At 36.2% G+C, this 19842-nt stretch overlaps 1 protein-coding gene across 1 annotated transcript; it reads left to right on the top strand.

The window, feature by feature from the left end:
- Nucleotides 1–110: 110 nt before the first annotated feature.
- ATAD5 (ATPase family AAA domain containing 5) lies at nucleotides 111–19201 on the top strand. Its single transcript, XM_074607914.1, has 23 exons — nucleotides 111–348; nucleotides 1209–2995; nucleotides 3335–3422; nucleotides 3990–4154; nucleotides 4680–4821; nucleotides 5295–5367; nucleotides 5838–6019; nucleotides 6829–6986; nucleotides 7297–7450; nucleotides 7680–7961; nucleotides 8140–8236; nucleotides 9750–9832; nucleotides 9926–10071; nucleotides 10186–10336; nucleotides 10818–10988; nucleotides 11828–11946; nucleotides 12830–12923; nucleotides 13123–13187; nucleotides 14100–14280; nucleotides 15044–15231; nucleotides 15531–16348; nucleotides 17519–17683; nucleotides 17873–19201. Exons 1-23 carry the CDS (start codon nucleotides 283–285, stop codon nucleotides 17949–17951), a joined length of 5454 nt encoding a protein of 1817 aa, XP_074464015.1. The 5' UTR covers nucleotides 111–282; the 3' UTR covers nucleotides 17952–19201.
- The last annotated feature ends 641 nt before the right edge of the window (nucleotides 19202–19842 follow it).

The following is a 19842-nucleotide window of genomic DNA, read 5'->3' as shown; positions in this document are numbered from 1 at the left end:
GCGGGGAGTGGCTCCTCCCGGCACGTGACCTGGCCCGCGGGGGGTGGCCCGCATCACGTGAGGGCGGAACGCGGCCGGCCGTTGGCAGGGCCGGTGGGTCACGTGGGGCACGGCGGCACCGCCCCCTTCCGCGCGGAGGTCCGAATCTCGTCCCGCGCGCGCCTTTCTGCCCCTCGCGCCTGTCAGGCGGCGGCCATCGGGCGGGCGGCCGGGCCGCTCCATGGCCACAGCGCCCGCCTCCCCCCGCGGCTGAGGGCTCCGCTCCCTGCCAGCGCCCGGGGCATGGTGGGCAGGGTCGCCGTGGCCGCGGCGGCCGCCTCCCTCCCCGGGAAAGACGGCGAGGCTCAGGTGGGGAGGCGGCGGCGGCGGCGGCGGCGGCGGCGGGCCGGGGCCGCGCTGTGAGGGCGGGCGGAGGGAGGCGGTTTGTCGGGCGGTGTAATGGGGGAGGCCTCAAATGCTGCCCCGGCACTGTGAGGTCCCGGCCCGGCCGGGGCTGGCGCTAGGGAGCCCCCGGCCGGGCTGTCATCGAATGGGAGCACCTCGGCGGAGTCCCCGGTGGGTTCGGGAAGGAGCGTGTTCAGTTTCAGTTGGTGTGACTTCAGAAGAGCTCGGTTTTTAATAAACTAGGAGAGTTATAAAGCTCTTGGTGAGCAGTCTTTCTTGGAATTTTACAGATAAATTCTCTTTTATGGTTTGACTTATGAGATACGAATTCCCCTGTATTCATTTTCTTGAAGTATTTTAAAAGGTATAGTTTTTTCTTAAGATATGCGAGATATTTCCTTTATGGTAGGATCACACATCTTTAAGTGATGTTGCAACTCACTGCTCTACAAATGCTCTGGCGACGGTCTCAATGTAACTAATAGGTAGATCATCTGAACTGAAGTAGACTTTCTAAACTTCAGTATTATGAAATCTCTGCAGAGCTGTTCTGAGGACCTTGTTGTCACTTTACGTTTTGGTGGTCTCACCAGAAAAAATTATTAAACCTGCAGAATCTTTATCTCAAACTTTAAATGGCTTTTGGAAACATGGAGGTGAAGTTGATGTGCACACAGTCTTAGCACATTGACATGAGTTTTTTTATCCTCTGAAAAAGTCCTAGTGTCACTAGTACATACTGCAGATACTGTAGTGCTTTATATTGCCATGCTAAGTCATCTTAAGTTTTTAGAAACTAATATTAATGTTGAACTTTTTTATAGCCATGCAAGAAACGGCGAGAGGAAGATACTTCTGTAAAAACAATCACAAGGTATTTTTCACCATTAGCAAAACCAGTGGATAAAGTGTTGTCACCACCAAAACCCAACAATATATTGGATTATTTTAAGAAGACATCCATACCTGAGAAAGCTACGTTACCAGTTGTAGCTGGAGAAAATAAAACACCGTTGGATGTTGATGACAAAGACTGTAAGTCACCTTTTAAACCATCTTTAAAGCGGAAGAGGAAAGGGAAGAGAGTTAATCTAAATAATAAGCTGAGAGAGATGAAAGAATCTGAGAATGAACATGAAATAGAAATTAGAAGTGATGACAGCAGAGAAACAGGACTGAAACAGGACAATAATGATTTTATTGCTACTTGTACTTTAGTTGACCAAAAATGTGCAAGAGATTTGGGAGAAGATAAAGTGCAAAGAGACAACTTCTCAAATGCTGTCATCTATGGGAAAAATGTGAAGAAAGTTGTTTCTGAAATAAATGGTACAAAAAATAGGATAAGAAAATCAAGGAAAAGGAAACACAAAGTAAATACAGATTTGTCTGAAAGTTGTTCATCTGAAAACCAGGTAAATGAAAAGTGCAAAAAGGAAACTGAAGATAAGGAAAAGGTGGTATCTCCTATGGTAGCAGCGGGCGGTGCTACTATTAGCGATTCCAGTTCTGAAGTTCATAAGGATGATAAGACATCACAGGTAAATAATAGTATAATAACCGTGTCCTTTGAGGACTTTTTGAAGAGTCAGGGAGAAAATAATGTAGATTATGTTGAAGAAGACACAAAGCCAACAGTGGACAATTCTGCTACAGCAAACGAAATGAACAAAAGCGATAGTGACCCAGAAAAGTGTGAGGAATCTCAACAGCTGCCACTTAGAACAGTAACTGTCCTCGCACAAGTTCATTCCATTCCCCCCAGATTAGCTCCTTTACATAAGGAGCGAAAAGGCTCTAGGAAAATAGCTTCAATTTTTTTGAAGCAGAAAGGATGTGTAGGGGAAAAGGAGAGCAGCCCACCCCTCTTGGACAATGAACAAACTGAACAGGTTACTCAGAAAAGAAAATCTAATGTAGTTATTGAGGAAGAAGAACTGGAGTTAGCTGTACTAGAGACTGCAGGGTCAGATTCTTTGAAGCCAAAATGTACTCTGGAAGAAAGGAATCAGTTTATGAAGGCATTTAGACAACCAACATCTGATGTGATAAAAAGTGGAGTTAAAAAGGCACCTGGAAAACAAAAGCAAGCCATTGGAAAGTCTTCAAAAGAAAAAGAAGGACCCGAAGATGACATTACTTCAAATAAAGGATTAGAAAGTGGAGTATCAGTAGATTATGTGGACAAATATACACATTCTAGTCTTGAAAACAATAAAACTAAGACCAAAAGACCTAAAAAGTTTCAGAAAAAAGGAAGCAGACAAAGGAAGGCTTCAGAAACTAAGGAAACAAATGTCTCAAATACTAGCAATTTTAATGAACATCCAGGAGCTAATGCTCTTTCTAAGGAAAACACCTTAGATGTAAGAATTTCGTCAAGTCCAAAAGTGAATGATTTAAGGAGGAGTTTAAGGCAGAGGAAAATCAAAACATCCAAAAATATTACACCTAAAAAAAGCAGGATTAGAAATACCTTTTCTGAAGATGAATTAAGTGGCTCTCCTTTCCAGACTTCTACACCAAAAGCAAGCAAACGATCCTTGCAGAAAAGTAATGTGTATAAAGCCGAGGTGATTACCGTGCCCTTGGATGGAAACAGCCCAATAAGGTAAACATTTTAGAGTGTATTCTACCTTTCTGAACCTTGTTTTACTGCAAGTATTTTAAGAGTACGACATGATTATAAATTAGTTGGAATGCATACCAAAGCTGCATGAATACTGATTGTGTTGGGTCATAATACAGAAGAACGAAAGTTGACTCTATAAATGTGCTTGCACTAGAGATAATAAAAAAACCCAAACCAAACACACATCACCACCACCAACTGGGGGATTGCTTCTGTTTGCAGCACTGTATTTTTAAAGGCTTTTGAAAATGAGATTGAGAGTAACATTTTCCTTTATTTAAAAAGTAGTAATTTTGTAATACTTTTTTCCCTAATTAGAATGAGGTTTACACGTATCAATGCAACTACAAAATCAAATAAAGCTGAAGCAATGAAAAATGAAGAGTTTAACTCCAAAAATATGAAGGTAATTTATAGAATAGTTTGTGTTTCAGTATTTTGTCATTTACTATATGCATATGGTTGTGTTAATAATCAGTATTGTGTGTAATAGTGTAACATAATAAATATGACACTTCTCAGATACCCTACAAAAAGATATTACTGTGATTTATGATAGAATTTGAGATAGCTTCTTGTACAGTTGTACCTTAGATTTTGAAGTATGTTTTATTAGTGTAAATCTACTTTTCATAACATAACAGAAAACACAATAAAATGGTATGCTCATGCTCTGCAGGTTCTCAGGATGGGACATGGTGTTTGGGTTTAGCAGAACAGCTTATGCTAAAGAACGTCACTGCCCACATTTCATTTGTTCTGGGCACAAATTGGAGGATCCCCTTGTAGGGCTCTCACTCCCTTTTGAAAAGTATTTATATCACCTTGGTTTACTCCTTCTTTCCATTCTTTCATTTTTTCTGATGCAAACAAAGTTTTATAAAAATCATATGGTTTTATGAATGTGAAAAATTATATTAATATGTGAATGTATTGCTATTAATTGCTAGGTACTTTTGTACTTTGTTAACAGATAAGCTCTACTTCTAAAAACATGTCCAAAGCGAAACAGCTGATTGAGAAAGCAAAGGCTATACGGCATAATAGATCAAAGGTTAATGAAGACTTACCAACTCCTGTGCGGCGCTCGTCTCGACAGAGAGCTCTTGCTGAAAAGAAAAAAATACAAGAAAATGAAGTAAGCCTGTATACTTTTGGGGGAGGAATTATTTTGATGGTTTTGTAATTAATTTAAGCAACATAAATGTTTCTACCTTGCAAACATTTCTTTAAAAGGATCAAATAAGGTAGATATCTATGCAATGGTATGGTAATGTCAAATAGCACAGTAACTGCCACGCATAGACTGGAAGGCTCATCCTCGTGCAGATCTAGAACACGCAGCAAGATGGTCACACTGTAGAAGTGACTGTTTTTCTTTCCTAATGGCTAGTAAGACATCTGTTTCAAATGTGTACGTTTTAGACATTTAAATTTAGATGAGAGTAATTCTGGCCTTTTTTTAGATATTGGAGATGTTATTCTATATACTATTTCTGTGTAGACAACAGTAATAAAAATATTGTATAATCTTCAAATTATATTTGCTAACTTCTAAGCACTCTAGCATTTTCTTCAGTTTTCTCAGTACTGATCTAAATTGTATTGGTAATAAATGAGGAAAAGTTGTATTCCTTTCTTATTTTATTTGCTTTCCCTCTAGGACTTGGTAGTCATTTTAGATTCAAGCCTGAGTAATGCCACTACTACAGTGCAGAATGTGAAGCAAAAGAAACTTCGGAGCTTAAATGATGTTTTGGGGAAAAAGCCTAGAAACCTGAAGGTTGTGAAGAAGAGGTCAAATGGTAATTGGGTTTTACTGAATGCATTTATTTCTTAATCCAGTTATTGACTATTATAACATTATTTTATAAAGCTGCTTTTGCAGTACATTAATCTTTTCTTCTAATTTTTTATATAATATTACAATATATACCTTTTTATAATATGAGTTAATACTGCAGAGGTTGTTTACGCATGCTGCTTTGATTTTACTTCATTCAGAGAAAACTATTTTTCAAAAACTGCCAATAGTGTACCATGTTTTGTTGTGTTCTAATATAAGGATTTTTTTTAATGTTACAGAAAATAATGTCTATGGTGATGAAGTAACTAGAAATAAAGGTATAATGAATTTTGTAATAATAGTCAGCTTTCCCTTAAGAAAACGAGATTCCCAATGTTATTAAATGGAACATATAGATAGTGATCAGAGAAGCAACGTTAGAATCCTACATCAGTGCTAATCCAATCATGATATTTTTTTTTCTTTCTAAAGGAAAACCTTCCTTCCTAAGCAGAAATGCTCGAAACTCTGCAGGTGAACCAATTGTGATCTTTGATGAAAGCAGGTCAGTTTTCAAGGTTGTGGTTGCTCAAGAATCAAAATATATTTCAAGGTTAATTTAACATTCTCTTACTTTACAAATTTAAATACACTTACTGAAATATGATTTAAATGTTCATAGTTTTTTTACACTGATCAATATGTTAATCTGCTTGCAAAATTTTGGGGATTTTTGGAGAGCTGCTCCTCAACCATTGTTGAGCCATTTTAGATGGTTAAAAATATAGTTGATGACGGATTAAAAAGAAATCCTAAATTGCATATAAAAATACAAAACCAAAGAGGATTATTTTTTAAATTAAATTCTCTAACCCCAAAATTGAAGTTAAATGTAAACTTCTTACATTTAAATTAATTTTAGCAGTTCTCCCAGACTAATTCTAACTTGTGTGTAGAAGTGAACGTGATTAAATTCTGTTGTAAGCCTTACATAGCTGGTAGTTCTAATGATTTTTTTTTTTTTTTTCATTGAAGCCAAGATGCATCTGAAAATTCTCAAGATGATGATCAGTTCAGAGCAAAACGTGAATTCTTGATGAGTGGATTGCCAGAGTCACTGAAAAGACAGATTGCAAAGAAAGCAGCAGCAATGGAAGCATACTCTCTTGCAAGTTCATGTTTTAAGACCGTTGTCCATGTACAGCAGAAGGATGACTGTAAGCTTTGTTCAACCATTGTGCAAATATATATAATAATTTCTAGTACATCTGTGCAGAAGAAGAAAAAAATTTCAACAACAGAACTTACTATTATGACTGGAATAACTGGTAGTTCCCTCTTGTTTTGTGTTGCAGTAAGAAAAAAAAACTTACAAGCTTCCAGTGAGATAGTTTTGAAGACGCAATTTACAAGTTAAATTATGCTAAAGTAATGTATACATTTATGTGTGACGATGCAAAATTCTTAATATCTAGTCAAAAAAGTTAGTCTTTCAAGTTCCAATTTGGAGAATAAAGATCATGTTGGACTGATGGGGGCAGAAACCATTTCCTTCTGACAAAGGCAAAATATTTCTCAAAAGAGAAAAAACAGCCCATTTCTTTCCTCTGAGGGAGTGTGCTACAGTGTGTTATGCAGGGCCACAACAGAAAAGCAGAAGGTAGAATAGCACTTTAACAGAGTTTATATTGCAAACCAATAAACAAACAAACTCCTTGATGAGCATTTGTCCAACAGAGACTTGGCGAGGGCACAGGTTATTTGGAGCAAACATTGCCAAGAAGAACTTACTGGAAAAACGTTGTATCCAAAAAGGTCCAAATTTGTTCTGCTTGTGGGAGGTGGAATTACTAAAGGTAAAACGTTGATGCAGTGTAGGTTAAATAAGCTTGGCTTTGACATGATAAAGCTGTAGTTAAAAAAGCATTTACTCTTATTTGCTGTAGGATGTTTTTGTTTGTGAGTATCTCTGTTTTGTTAACAAAGGTCTCCTCTTGTTGCGTTTTTGGTGGGGGTTCTTTTGTAGGTTATCCAATGTGGAAACTGAAATCACCATCGTGTCCTCTATTAACTAAGCTAAGGAAACTGAATACTGAAGTCATTAACGTCACAAAAATCACTCTCTCGCTTGGTGAATTTTCTACTGTGAATTCAAAACTAACTGGAAACTGTTCTGCGCCTGTGGTTAGTACTTTAAAATAGAGGCTTGTGTTACAAGGAAAATGAAAAGAGCATTGAAATTGTTTTGTTACTTATTAGGACTTCTGTTGTTTTAAAAAAATCTTGGAGTTTGAATCTGTGTCAGTCCTGGATTATTTTTTTTCTTGTGTGTGATTTACTCATTCTGCATCATTATATTAGACAGTTCTCAAGGCTTTCTGTTAATTTCTGTGTTTAACAAGATAGCTACCCGTTTAAATGATGCAAAACTGTCGTTATTCTCTGTAATATTTTTGAGTAATAATTTTTTTGTGTGTGTATGTATGTATTACAGTTTTCTGGCCACCGACCAGTTTTTCCTGAAACATTCAGGGAAGATTTACTAGATGAGATCATGTCTTCTAATTCTGAATTTCCAGTGAGAAAATATTTCTACAAGCTTCTGAAAAAGCAAACTGAACGTTTGGTTTTTGAAAACAGTATACAAGGTTAGTAATCTACGTAGGGAAAAATAAACTCACACTCTGTCTGGCATAAAAACGCAACTTGGAATTTCTAGGAGTGTTTCAGTGAAGGAATACTGTTGTTGGAACTAAATTGTTCCTTGCATTTTAGGTAATTTTGACCAAATTCTTCAAATATGGCTTAAACAAACATATAGTTGTAATGGACATAGCTTGACATTTTAGAAGGATGTAATTTTTTTTTTTTTCTTAGAAAGCAGAGATGGCACTGCAAATTCTGAGGTAAATCAGAAACATTCTGACAACTGGAAGGAAACTAAGAGGAAAAGGAAAGAAACAGAAGACCACAAATCAAAAAGAAGAAAACAAATTGAAGGTACAGAGACTGAAATAAAATCCAGAGTTTCCAGGAACCTATCTGGAGAAACACAAGCAGAGACAGGACATGCAAAGCATTTGGGAAAAAACAAGACCCAGAAACCAGATGTTATGACAGAAGACACTGAATATTTATCAGAGCCAAATGCACTTTCAGGTAACTGCATTTCCTGTATGATTTTAATTCTCTTTGCATTGGGGGAATGTATGTATGATGTATGTCAGCTTTGCCCTGTGATGCAAAAATCATATCTAGTCTTAATGTTCTACTAGACTTGATGAACTCTTTTGCATGAAGAACCATTCAAAAATGGATAATTTTTTTTTTTCTGTAGGTGTTGAAAAGGAAGACATGCTCTGGACAGAAAAATACCAGCCTCAAGATTCCAGTGAACTTGTAGGGAACAAGAAAGAAATTGAAAGGCTACACAGGTCAGAAGTGGGAGTATGGATCCACTCTTAAAATAACTCAAAACATCAAGATTATGCTCAAAGAAGCAAAGTCAGTTATTTTACACTGTGCTTGAATAACACTTCCAGAGTGTATGTTTGCAGCCTTTGCTTTGGTTTACTTCCAGAAAGTTGCAAAAACCAATTGTCAGTTGGTGTAAATGATCTTTTGGTCATAGTTTCTTTTACAGTAGTACCTCAGTAGCTTGTATGGTACAAAACAAAAACACACCTGAAATGCTACATTAGGCTGTGGGATAGGATGAAATACTTACTTAACTAATACCCTTAAAATTTTAGTAAAAATTATTTTTGTCAGGTTATTTAAGCTTGCACACTATGAATGAGGGGTAGCAACTTATTAGTACTTGGCTATACTTCCCTACAAGCATTCCTGATCCTGATGTTACCTGAAATAAAAGCCCTCGAAATCAAAAGTAGTTTAGAGAGGAGATATTGCTTTATTCGACATCAGAGGCTAGGGGGAAAAAAACCCACAATCTGGCACACCTTTCCGGGGATATTCACCCATTATTTATACACAAAATATTCTCATTATTCTGCCTACCTAATACATAACTCCACCTAGGCTTACATATTCAGTAGGATGACCTAATAGTCTTTTTGCCCATGTGTATCAAATTCTGCTGCATCAGCAAAACACTTCTGCACAAGCGTGAGTGTCTTGGTCGTTTGGGTAAGGAGACCCTTCCTCACATTATCCTTTTAAGGTATTGAGTCATCTCAGGACAGTAAAAGTTTGCTGTAAGTTTGCCAACTTCTTGAAGATAATAAGGATGGTCTTTGAAGTAGCCATAACTCTGTCCTAATTGGTATAGGAGTACATACTTGACGTATAGAAGAACCTTGGAGTGATTAACTACTTCTTGTTATTCCATCCTTGGTGATTAACTACTTCTGGTTGTCTCCTCATTATCGCTATCTGTAACATCAACTCAGTGAATAACTATTTCTACACAGTAAGAAGGTCAGTAATTAGCTATTTTCTCACACAGTAAGAAGGTTAGTAAGAAACAATTATTTTAGAAACAAAGCAGACGCCTGCCTTCGGTAACACTGATGCACTGCCTCTGCTTTTGACAGTAATTTAGCACTCAAGTCCATCTAATATATTGTTCTTTCAGTTAAATTTTCTGTATAAGTTAAGCAGAATTTAAAGCTCCATCTGACAAAGAATGGTAAACTATGAATGACAAAGCATTTTCCATAGTTTGGGAAGTAGTTCACCAAGTGACTTGTTTTTATACTGATCAACTAATAGAACGGAGAATGAAGAAGGAATCCTTTTTTACAAGAGAATCAAACAAATCCTGAACAATTTAATTATTTTTTTTAATCTGAAAGGACTTGATAAGTTTCTGAGAGGGATAACACATGGCTTATGTCCCCTAGTATTATGTTCTGTTTCATCTGAATTTGGTTCGCTTTATTCAGCCGTAACTTTTATTTTTTGTTCCATTCTTTCCTTTTATAGTTGGTTAAAAGAATGGAAAAAAAGAGCTGATTGGGAAGAAAAAAGAAATCAGAAAGGGGAAAAGGAGGACAAAGAGCATGAAGGTGCTGATAGAATTAAAAATAATATACATAGCTTCTCTTTGTTAAACTTGGCATAAAAATGACATGAATCCTCTCTTTTAAATAATTCTACAGATTCTTTGGACAGCTTTGACTTTAAAGATAATAAATCTGATATGGAGGAAGAGACTAGCCTTTGCAATACAGTTCTGATAACGGGCCCACCAGGAGTGGGGAAAACTGCTGCAGTATATGCCTGTGCTCAGGAGCTGGGGTTTAAGGTTTGTGGAGTCCTCTCCTCAGTGCCATTTTTCTTATTTGTAACTCGTGATATGAAAGCATTTGTAATACAAGATGTCTACAACTTTTTTAATGAAAATTAAATACCATTGCAGATATTTGAAGTCAATGCCTCTTGCCAGCGCAGTGGTAGACAGATACTGTCTCAACTAAAAGAAGCTACTCAGTCTCATCAAGTGGACAAAAAAGGCATTAATGCACATAAGCCTTGCTTTTTTAACAGTTGTAGCAGTGCCAAGTCACCAAGTAAGTTTCACGGTTATATCTGGGGTTTTTGTTTGGTTGGGGGTCTTTTTAGGTTGGTGCTTTGTCTGGTGTTTTGTTTTGTGGTTGTTTTGGTTTTTTAAAGAACTGAGTTACCAAAGCAATTTTTAGACATCAGTTGTTTAAAAAAAGATAACAAATCTCAGTTTATCTGGCCATATTAATAAGAAATGCTCTGTTGGTTAACACAACTATGTACCAAATTAATGATTTTATCAAAATGACAGACTCTTGATTATCTTAAGTTATTTCTGTAGTGGTGGAGTAAGTGCTATGGTACTTGAATAGAAAGTTGAACAGAAAGCATTCCCTGTAACAGGAGAAAAGTAAAATAAGTAGAAATCAGCACAGTAAACCTGTCCTGTACTAGACAGAAAACTGGGATTTGATCTAACTTTGCCTGATAAATGTCAGTTTGACCTTACGTTTCCAACTTAAGTTTAATATAAAGCATATCTTGCAGAAAAAATGTATTCTCCAAAGAAAGTTGTTTCACCAAGAAAACCTCCACTGTCACCAAAAGGAGCAGGATTAAAACGAAACTTACCCCCTAAAACACTTGCAAACTATTTCAAAATTTCTTCCAAACATAAAGGTAATGATGGAGCAGTAGCGTCTCAAGAAAAAAATAAAGGTAGGTTATTGCTATTTAATAATTTGTTACCTTCGGAGATGGAAATGCTACTCTGTACTACGGTATATGTGGAGCTGCGTGAAGAAAAGAGTAGAGCACACTTACTACACTCTAAGTGCTGCCAAGGGTTACTTTGTGCATCTCAGATACCCTTAACTACATAGGAAGTAGTCATTACTCTGTATTACAGGAGAGTTAACAAGGGTACAGACTACTTGAAGTTCAGTAAGCTTTCCTTAGTTGTTTGGTTTTGTTGTGGGTTTGTTTGGGGTTTCTTCAGAGCATTTAGACAAGAGAAGATAAATTAAAAACTATCTCTAGAAAAATACACCTTTATATTACCTCAGTGCCTGTTTCAGGTTGGTGTGGAATGGTCATTGTGTTAAGTGGGGTGTATATACATATGTATCGAAATTACTGCCACGGAATTAAGAGGTGCTGTAAAGCAAATAAATGTTTGAGGAATGCATGAGCAAAGTGCTGGGCTGAATGGGGGTAATCGAGTCTAGTCCTTTTCACGCAATCATATTGCATTGTCTTGAAGGACTTGCATCGTCTCTGTGCCCTGGAAATACAGATTACAAACAGGTTAGGTGCAGAATTAATTTTACAAATAGTCATCCCTTCACCAAACACAGCTGAATTCACAGCAAATTTCTTGCAATTTTTTTAAATGAGACATCAGAAAAGGATGTGGGTCAGATTTCTAAGTTTTTGTGTCAGTGTAGATTTTCTTAAGCTGTTTGTGCATGGGGTGTTTTTGAAACCAGTGTCTAGAATGCATATTTAACGGTTTCAGTCCTCCTTTACTTCCTGCTCAATTCTGCGCCCATCTGCAGGAAATACTCAGAATTCAGGTGAAGAAAAGAAAGACGCTCAGATTAAGTCGATAAACAAAGAAGTAGAAGGAGGAGAACACAACAGAAAAAGTGCAACATCTCTCATTCTTTTTGAAGAGGTAAAATTAATGTGACGTACATTGATGTGTCCTTTCATTATGTTTAAGGAGTTTAACTTTTTTTTCCCTTCCTCCTTGAGACTTCTAGGTAGATTCAAGTGTAAGGATTATCACCTACTTAAAAATTAATTCAATGTTTAATGATTTTATCCTTGTGAGTATTTTTTTTAATCACAGATTGTTATTTTTCAAAGTTATTTCAAAAGATAAATAAACTATCGTCTATCAGCAGTTGTTCACTGTTGGAACAGTTTGCAGGATTCTGCTAATTTAATTCCTTTGATTATGCCAAAAGTCTTGGTTTATAATTTTACCCTACTTGTATACACTGAGGCACTTTAAAAGTCACCATTAACACCCCAGTAATTACAGTATCTAAGCCCACATTAAATTCTTTTTTTTAACCTCTTGCCCAAAAATGTCTTTGAGTCTTAAACTAAGAATACAAAATTGCAGCCAATAATGTAATTTTAAGTAAATAAGAGGTATAGCAGTGTTGCCAAATGTGGGTTGATCCTACAGATCACTGGTGCAATTCTATTAAAAAGAAAAAAAAAACAACCCAAACTTCAAAAGCCACCTGGACATGGTCCTGGGCAGCCTGCTCTAGGTGACCCAGCTTGAGCAGGGGGGCTGGACATGTTGGCCTCCAGTGGTCCCTTCCAGCCTCAACCAGCCTGTGGTTTTATAAGCTGCAGCACAGAAGACTATGACCGAAGTGTTGTGTGACCTTTACCTGAAGCGTTTATACTGTCACTGCCCGCTTATGGTGAAGAAATCTGTATTTGTGTTGTCTTACTCAGTTGTTAACAGTGTGACTCCATTCACAGCCTGTAGCTATTGTTAAGCTATTGATATTTTGCACTTCATTTGTTTTCTATAGGTAGATATAATATTTGATGAAGATGCAGGATTTCTAAATGCAATAAAGACATTCATGGCAACTGCAAAGAGACCTGTAATTCTTACTACCAATGGTGAGTAGTATTTTAGGCTTTAAAGATGGTTGAAATGGTGATGGCTGAATACAGCTCATAAAGGTAAAATTAAATGAGTTGAGGCTATAAAGCGAGCATTTTAGTATTTGAATAAAGATACCGGCTGCTCTAACGGATAAAGAAAACAATTAGTTTAGAACATAATGTTGTGACAGTTCACTGATATCTCTTTATATAGATCCAACATTCAGCTTAATGTTTGATGGCTATTTTGAAGAGATCAACTTCAGAACCCCTTCCTTGGTAAGTCTGTGTTTGGAAATGCAGATAAATACTAAGCAAGTTACTGTCAGTTAAGTTTGAAATTTAAATGTTGGTGTAGGTTTATATTTATCTGATGTAATATATCTGTTTCATCAGAAAACTTTTGGGGGGGTTTATGCAAGGATGTATAGGATGTATTTATCTTTACATGTAGAACTTTTTTTACTAGCGTGGAAGGTTTATTTTCTTAACTGTTTAGTATTTCAGAGAATTACAGTAAGAACATCACTTCATTGCTTAATTTAGTTTTTAGAATGTAGTAAATAATTTCATAGTGATATATCTAATAGTTCTGATCTGAGGGCTGACTATGCCAGTATTGGTTCACTTATTAAAAAATATAGGAACTATTCTAGAAATATTATGAGTCATTCCTTTAATGTAAACACTAGTATTCTGTATAGCAAATTGTTTTGTTTGCAGCTGTGTATTATACAGAAAATCTAAATAAATGAAAATCAGAAGGCTGAGAAGGGGAATTTTTTTAATGTGAAATTGAAAGTCTTCTGGACTACCAGACAATTGCAGGGTTAAAAGAAAGAAAGCAAAACATTTCAAGTGAATGTAGCTCACTAAAACCTCTTCACTGGCGATGAGAAGCAAAGCGTACATGGTTTCAGGAACACAAGCAGAATGTGTTTGTTTGGTTTTAATGAGTTGAATTTCTAAGTTTAACTTAATTCTTTGACGTGGACTGTTCAGATTTGGTAAAGTATTCTGCTTTTTTATAGAGGCTTTAATGTAACTGTAATCTAATTTAATAAACTAATTTTCTGTATTAAAAGGAACGATGTATTGCAAGCATAAATAGAATAATTTGCTTCTGTGTGACTTATTGCAGTCTGATTGGTAAGAGTTGTTTTCAGTGGTCTTTGTCTAACTTTTGTTTAGATAAATGCTGCCAGCTATCTTCAGGTGCTGTGTCTGGCTGAGAATCTACGGACAGATGTAAAAGACTTAGCTGCTCTGTTAACCACAAATAACTGTGATATCAGACGAAGTGTTCTCTACTTACAATTTTGGGTTAGAAGTGGAGGTGGATGCTTGAAAGACAGATGTTTGGCACATCACGGTAGGTTGATTTAATTTAATTTAAAGAATAATTCTTCATCTTAACATGAATTTGATTAAATCAAACCATTCTTAGACATGTATGATAGATGGTAACTTTCTGTAAGACTCCTAGGGTTTGGGTTGGGGTTTTTTTTTTTGGCTACTTCAAAGCTTTGTATATATGCATAAGAAACTAAAAGTTTGATTATTTTTTTTTTTTATTGCATTTGGTTATTATCCATCATTATGGTAATTAATTCTCCCTTTCCTCTTCTTAGTAGCAAAATTGGGCAAAGCAGGGAGCCAGTGGTAGTTTCCCTTCAACCCAGAGATTGCAGTTCTTTATCCATTTCGTTGAGTTGTAGGTAATTCACCTAGAAGAAGCAGAACTGAAAAAATGAGAAGAATGGGACAGCTAGCAAGCAGGCAGCAAGGGCACGAACCTGGTCCCAAAGGACACAGGAAGAGTATTCTCAGCAGGAGCGGGTGTGTGAGACGGCGTGTGAGCGAGCGACAGAGAGAGACTAGTAGGGCATAAAAGGAAGAATGGGCTTTTCAAATGGTTACTGGCAAAGAAGGGAGAGCGGGCAGATTGGTAACACTTTAAGAAATGAAATGGGGATGAGGATGACTAATTTCAGTTATGACATTAATTCAGAACTGTGGCAAGAGGCAACAGTTACAGTACCCTTTATAAAAAGAATTGAGGCAAAGAGGGGAAAAATCAATTTTGTGATGCAATTTGTTTCTTTTCAAGTAAAGCATGTGTTATCTTTGTGCAGGAGGAGATGAGATAAATGAAGCAGATCATGTAATTTGTTCTGAAAAGACTACTGATTCCAAGATTGATTTTTCTCAAGCGGATGCACATCTTCAGGAGTTTCCAAAATGTGATACAGGCTGTGTGGAGACATTGCTTGGCCTTAAGAATATCCTGTTGCCTTCAGAAGATTTGTTTACATTTCTTAAGGTACTTTTGTAGTTGACTAGCTAATACTTTGAATGATTGTCAGGTAATTGAGTGTAGGATCACTATGAATAGCATCTTCTTAGAAGCTAATCTCTTTGAAAAGATTTGTTGTAGAAATTAGGGGATTCTGTCGTTATGAAGCAAAATCTGAACTGGGGCAGTCTCCTGCAAGCAAAACAGCCCCTCACCTTGTACACACAAAGCCAGGAATATGAGATTTTCTGTAATAACACTTTTACTTCAAAAAAAAAAAAATCCTTTAATGTATTGATAAATTTTTCACAATTACTATTTTACAGCACAAAATCACAACCATGGAGAAATGGAATAAATTGGTGCAGCTCCTCACAGAATTCCAGATGAAGAAAGTGGATTTTATATATAGTAATCTTGAACTTATTCTTCCCTTACCAGTGCAAGTTCTTTCAAACCAATCTGAAGCCTCTAACTCAATACTTGAAAGGACTACCATAGTTTCTTCGAAAAACAGATCTACTAACAACTATCGCTCTGGAAAAAAGTCTAAAAAGATAAAGAACCAGAAAAGGCTTGATGTATTGGATGATAGTGACTTATTTGATACTGGACTGAACTATTCAGCTGAATTCATAACTTTGCCATCGGATAGTCCTACATCGTGTGCTGAAGTGCATAAAGAGGAATCAAAATTGTTGATGAACAAAGAAGAAAAAGAAATGAAAATTAAAACCTCAGCAAACGAGAAAAGTTATGCTCTTGTTTTTCAGTGTCTGAATTCACTGACTGAATTTGTGGAGAACATGTCTTTCTTGGATTGCTGTGTAAACGCGAACACCAAGGAACCACTGGAGTTTTCTAAAGAGGAAGGATTTAACTGGATGAATGGCAAAATCAAAAATGGCCTTTGTGATGAATTCAGTATAGAAAATACTGATTGGTGGAGTTCCCAGAGCTGTAGTGAAATAAAGGCAGCTATTGAAGCACTCAGTTTTAACAAATGTTTTGTTAGTATTTCACAAAACTTGGAATCCTCTTTGAGTACCAGTAAAACACCTGAAAGTGATCAGCTGGAGGGACTGACTTTGCACATTTCAAACACAAGAAATTGTGTATCCTTCAGTCAGTCGGCTGATTCAAGGTAAGACTTTGCTAATATGTCTGGAATATAATGTATTTGTCAAGAAAAGCATTTCAGAGGGTGTAGGACTGTTTCAGATACTATATACACACATTCATACCAACATGAATGTTGTCAGTATGTCTCAAAACACTGGAATACGTTGTTCACTTTGCTTGCATAAGCTTAAGTTAGCTTCCTGGCAATGTGCAAAAAGTGACTTTTCTTGTTTGAATAGGGTCACTATAATGTTGTTCAGGAATGGTAGCCTTTATTAGTCTATTTACTTTAAAAACGAACAGACAAATGCCACTACCACACCCAAAAGAATAACAAAAGCCTAAAGGAATGGCTTTTTCAAGACAGATGGACTGAAATAGATTCTGCAAGTACTAGACGTGAAATTTTTCATCCAGTGCCTGGTCATATTGACCCTGTATTAAATGCATAGGTGTTGCTCAATGAAGACCTAACAAAATTCAGAGCAAAGTTATTGCATTTTTTGGCAGTAACTTATGGTAACAAAGAATAACAAAACCAATAACCTTTAATATATTATAAAAGATCAAAGAATACATTGCTGCTAGCAAGTGTGGATATGAAAGACTGTTTTTAACTTAAGCAAGCTGTCGTACCTGATACGGGCATAATAGGTGAATAAAACCTATTCAAGTGTCTGAATAGGAAAATAGGTTAGACTCTCATTTATGTAAGTCACTACCCACAGGAGCAAAGTCAAAATGGATCTATCTATCTAACCTGTGACAAAGTTTGGCCAATATATATGAGTTACACAATGGATCTGATACTGACATTCTGGTGAATACCAATCACACAACACTTTTTATTTTTGAAGACCACAGATGCTTTAGGTTATACTGTCTGGCAGATGTACTAAACTTCACATACATAATTAGATTGTGAAGACCTCGCCAGATTAGACTCCATAGTTAAGCTAAGAGTATTGGCCAAACAAACTACTGTCCCTCATGCTTTTGTCTGAGTGCAGCTTTGTGATGCTGTGTAAGCAACACACAATCAGAAGTTGCAGGAGTCCAGTCCATTGGAATGTGGTTTTGGACATCAGTATGTTTAACAGAGTTTTAAACATGTGGATTTGATCTTAAAGCAACAAAAAAGGGACTGCACATTCTTGAACAAGAAACAATAAAGCTTCATTCTCCATTTTAGTATTCACAAAAAAGCACAGAAGAGGCTGGCGGTCATCAGAACTGTATTTTCCAGAAGTCCTTCAAACCTGGGTAATAAGCAAGCTAGCATACTTGAATACCTCCCCACTCTTCGCAGTATCTGTAGGTCTCAGAAGCTTAAAGAGCAAGGGAAGACTAAAAGAAGGTAAGTTTGGGTTTTCCTAAATCTTGCTACACTTCAATATACTAGGTAGTTAAGAATTTTAATAAAATATTTTGTCAAATAATTCTGGACGAGAAGGGTGAACATTTGCTTCTCTAAACAATAAAAGTGTTGCCTCGTATTTGGAAATAACTTTGTCTCCTTATGTCACTTTTACTTTTCTTTTTACAGGTTCTTGCATTATCTTGAAGGGATTCATCTCGAAATACCCATACAAATGATAAACAGTATGTCTTTGGACTTCCCTTAAAACTGCTAACACCAGAAATACTTTGTGCCTAATGGTGGTATTCTCACCTTATTTTGATTTTTATATTTTTTTACCACATTATTTTATTGTATATTCAGAGCCATTTGTATATTAAATTTCTATAAGTATTTAAGATAATGTATATATCTATTGTCATGATATTTTGCTCTCCACAACTGAAATGTGGGTTGGTTTGGTGCTTGTCCAGGAAGTGCATTTATAGTACTAAATGCACAAACTAATCAATGGGGATGACTACATACTGTCTTTCTCTGTAGTTTGTGTATCACATAGCAAGAAGTCCTTCTGTAATGAGCAACTGTCACAACTTAAACAGCAAAGTTGCTTTTTTTTGAGGAGACTGTTTTATTAAAATGAGATTGTTTCTTTCTGAATGTGAAGTGTTAAATAACGGGGGGTGGGAGGGGGCACAGAGAGGATGTAACAAGTCTTCTAAAATGGAAATGACTAAAAACCAGCTCTTCCCAATAACGACTGGGTGGCAAAGTCTTTACAAAGCACTATGCCTCGATGTACATATATTTGTTTACATTGGTTTAATTTCATTATTTACAGCTGTCAGATCTGCATGTTAATCTCCTAAAAAGGTAGAGAAATGATTACCATAGTTCAAGATAGACTCAGAGATTAGGCAAGATTCTGTAAATAACAATTATTCCAGTGTTACTTTGGTTTTAGTAATATTTAACTATTTCTAGTCTTGTATATTGTGTTCTATTTTTGTACTTCACTTTGTATTTGACAAGACTTCAGCCTGATTATTTGTGATTGAATCTGGTTTTATACGACAATAAATTTGTGAGATTTTGCTACAATTCTGAATACTTCTGTTGTATGAAAAGTAAGACTCTTAAAACTTAATGGTTTTCAGTCCATAAAGATTACGTTTAAGGGTGTTTTAACTGGAAATATTTCAACCATGTACTCTTCCACCTTTATATTGCAGTTGGACTGTTTCTCTTCCTCAGACTGACTCAGATTGGTGCCATGCAGTGGTATTCCACTTACCTCAGTGTTTCTGTAATAATAAGGAAGGGCATTTTTTTAGTACGTTATATTCTCATTTTGTATTGTTCACATTTTAAATATGTTCAGGAATGAGAAATATTTATGAAAACAGTAAATTATTTTAAGCTCTGCATTGTAGATAGTAATCTTTTATACTTTACTCTTTCAGAAGCCCAGAATTATCAAATAAGAATTAAATAAAGTGGTGGCTGTTAAAATCTAAATGGGTTGTATTGTTGTGTCAATGGTCTAAGCAACTCCCGTACATTTTTGTAAGAACAAATAAATTTTTAAAATTTTAAAATTTTTAAATAAGAAAGTAAAAGGATGTCTGTGCACTGCTTTATAAAAGCAATCTCAATCTAACTCGATTACAGGGAAACAGGCCCTATAAAGTATTATTATTTTAGGGAATTCATGGGTAATTAAAAAGACATAAAGTAGGTACCAATGGGAGTCAACTTCCATCCTTTTAAAGTCAAATCTCTGGTTCTAATAATTGCCTTAAGAATTTTTTTATACAATCTCCAGGCTATGTTGTCCAAACAGTAAGGTGGAATTCAAGTATTTCACTTCTTGATAAGACAACTTGTGTGCAATTAGGACATAAAAATAGTTTGAATGCAAGATAATCTACTTAAGATTTATTTGAACTCTGATGAGCTCGAGTATGACCATCTTTTGTATGCTACAAGAAAGCACATGTTTCTATGAGGGATGGGCTCATCTTGAGGAAAAGAGATCTGGGGCTGGTTGTGATTAACTCAGCTTAAAAGGAAGTGCTCCACAAGATCCATGCCAGTACTGCGGAAGTCTCCTACCTTTGATTCAAAATGCGTTCCTGCAATAGTTTGGGCACTGT

The sequence above is a fragment of the Larus michahellis genome, chromosome 14, assembly GCF_964199755.1.
Source record: "Larus michahellis chromosome 14, bLarMic1.1, whole genome shotgun sequence".
NCBI lineage: Eukaryota > Metazoa > Chordata > Aves > Charadriiformes > Laridae > Larus > Larus michahellis.
Note: the sequence above shows the minus strand (reverse complement) of the source record. Positions and strands in the feature narration are given on the sequence as shown.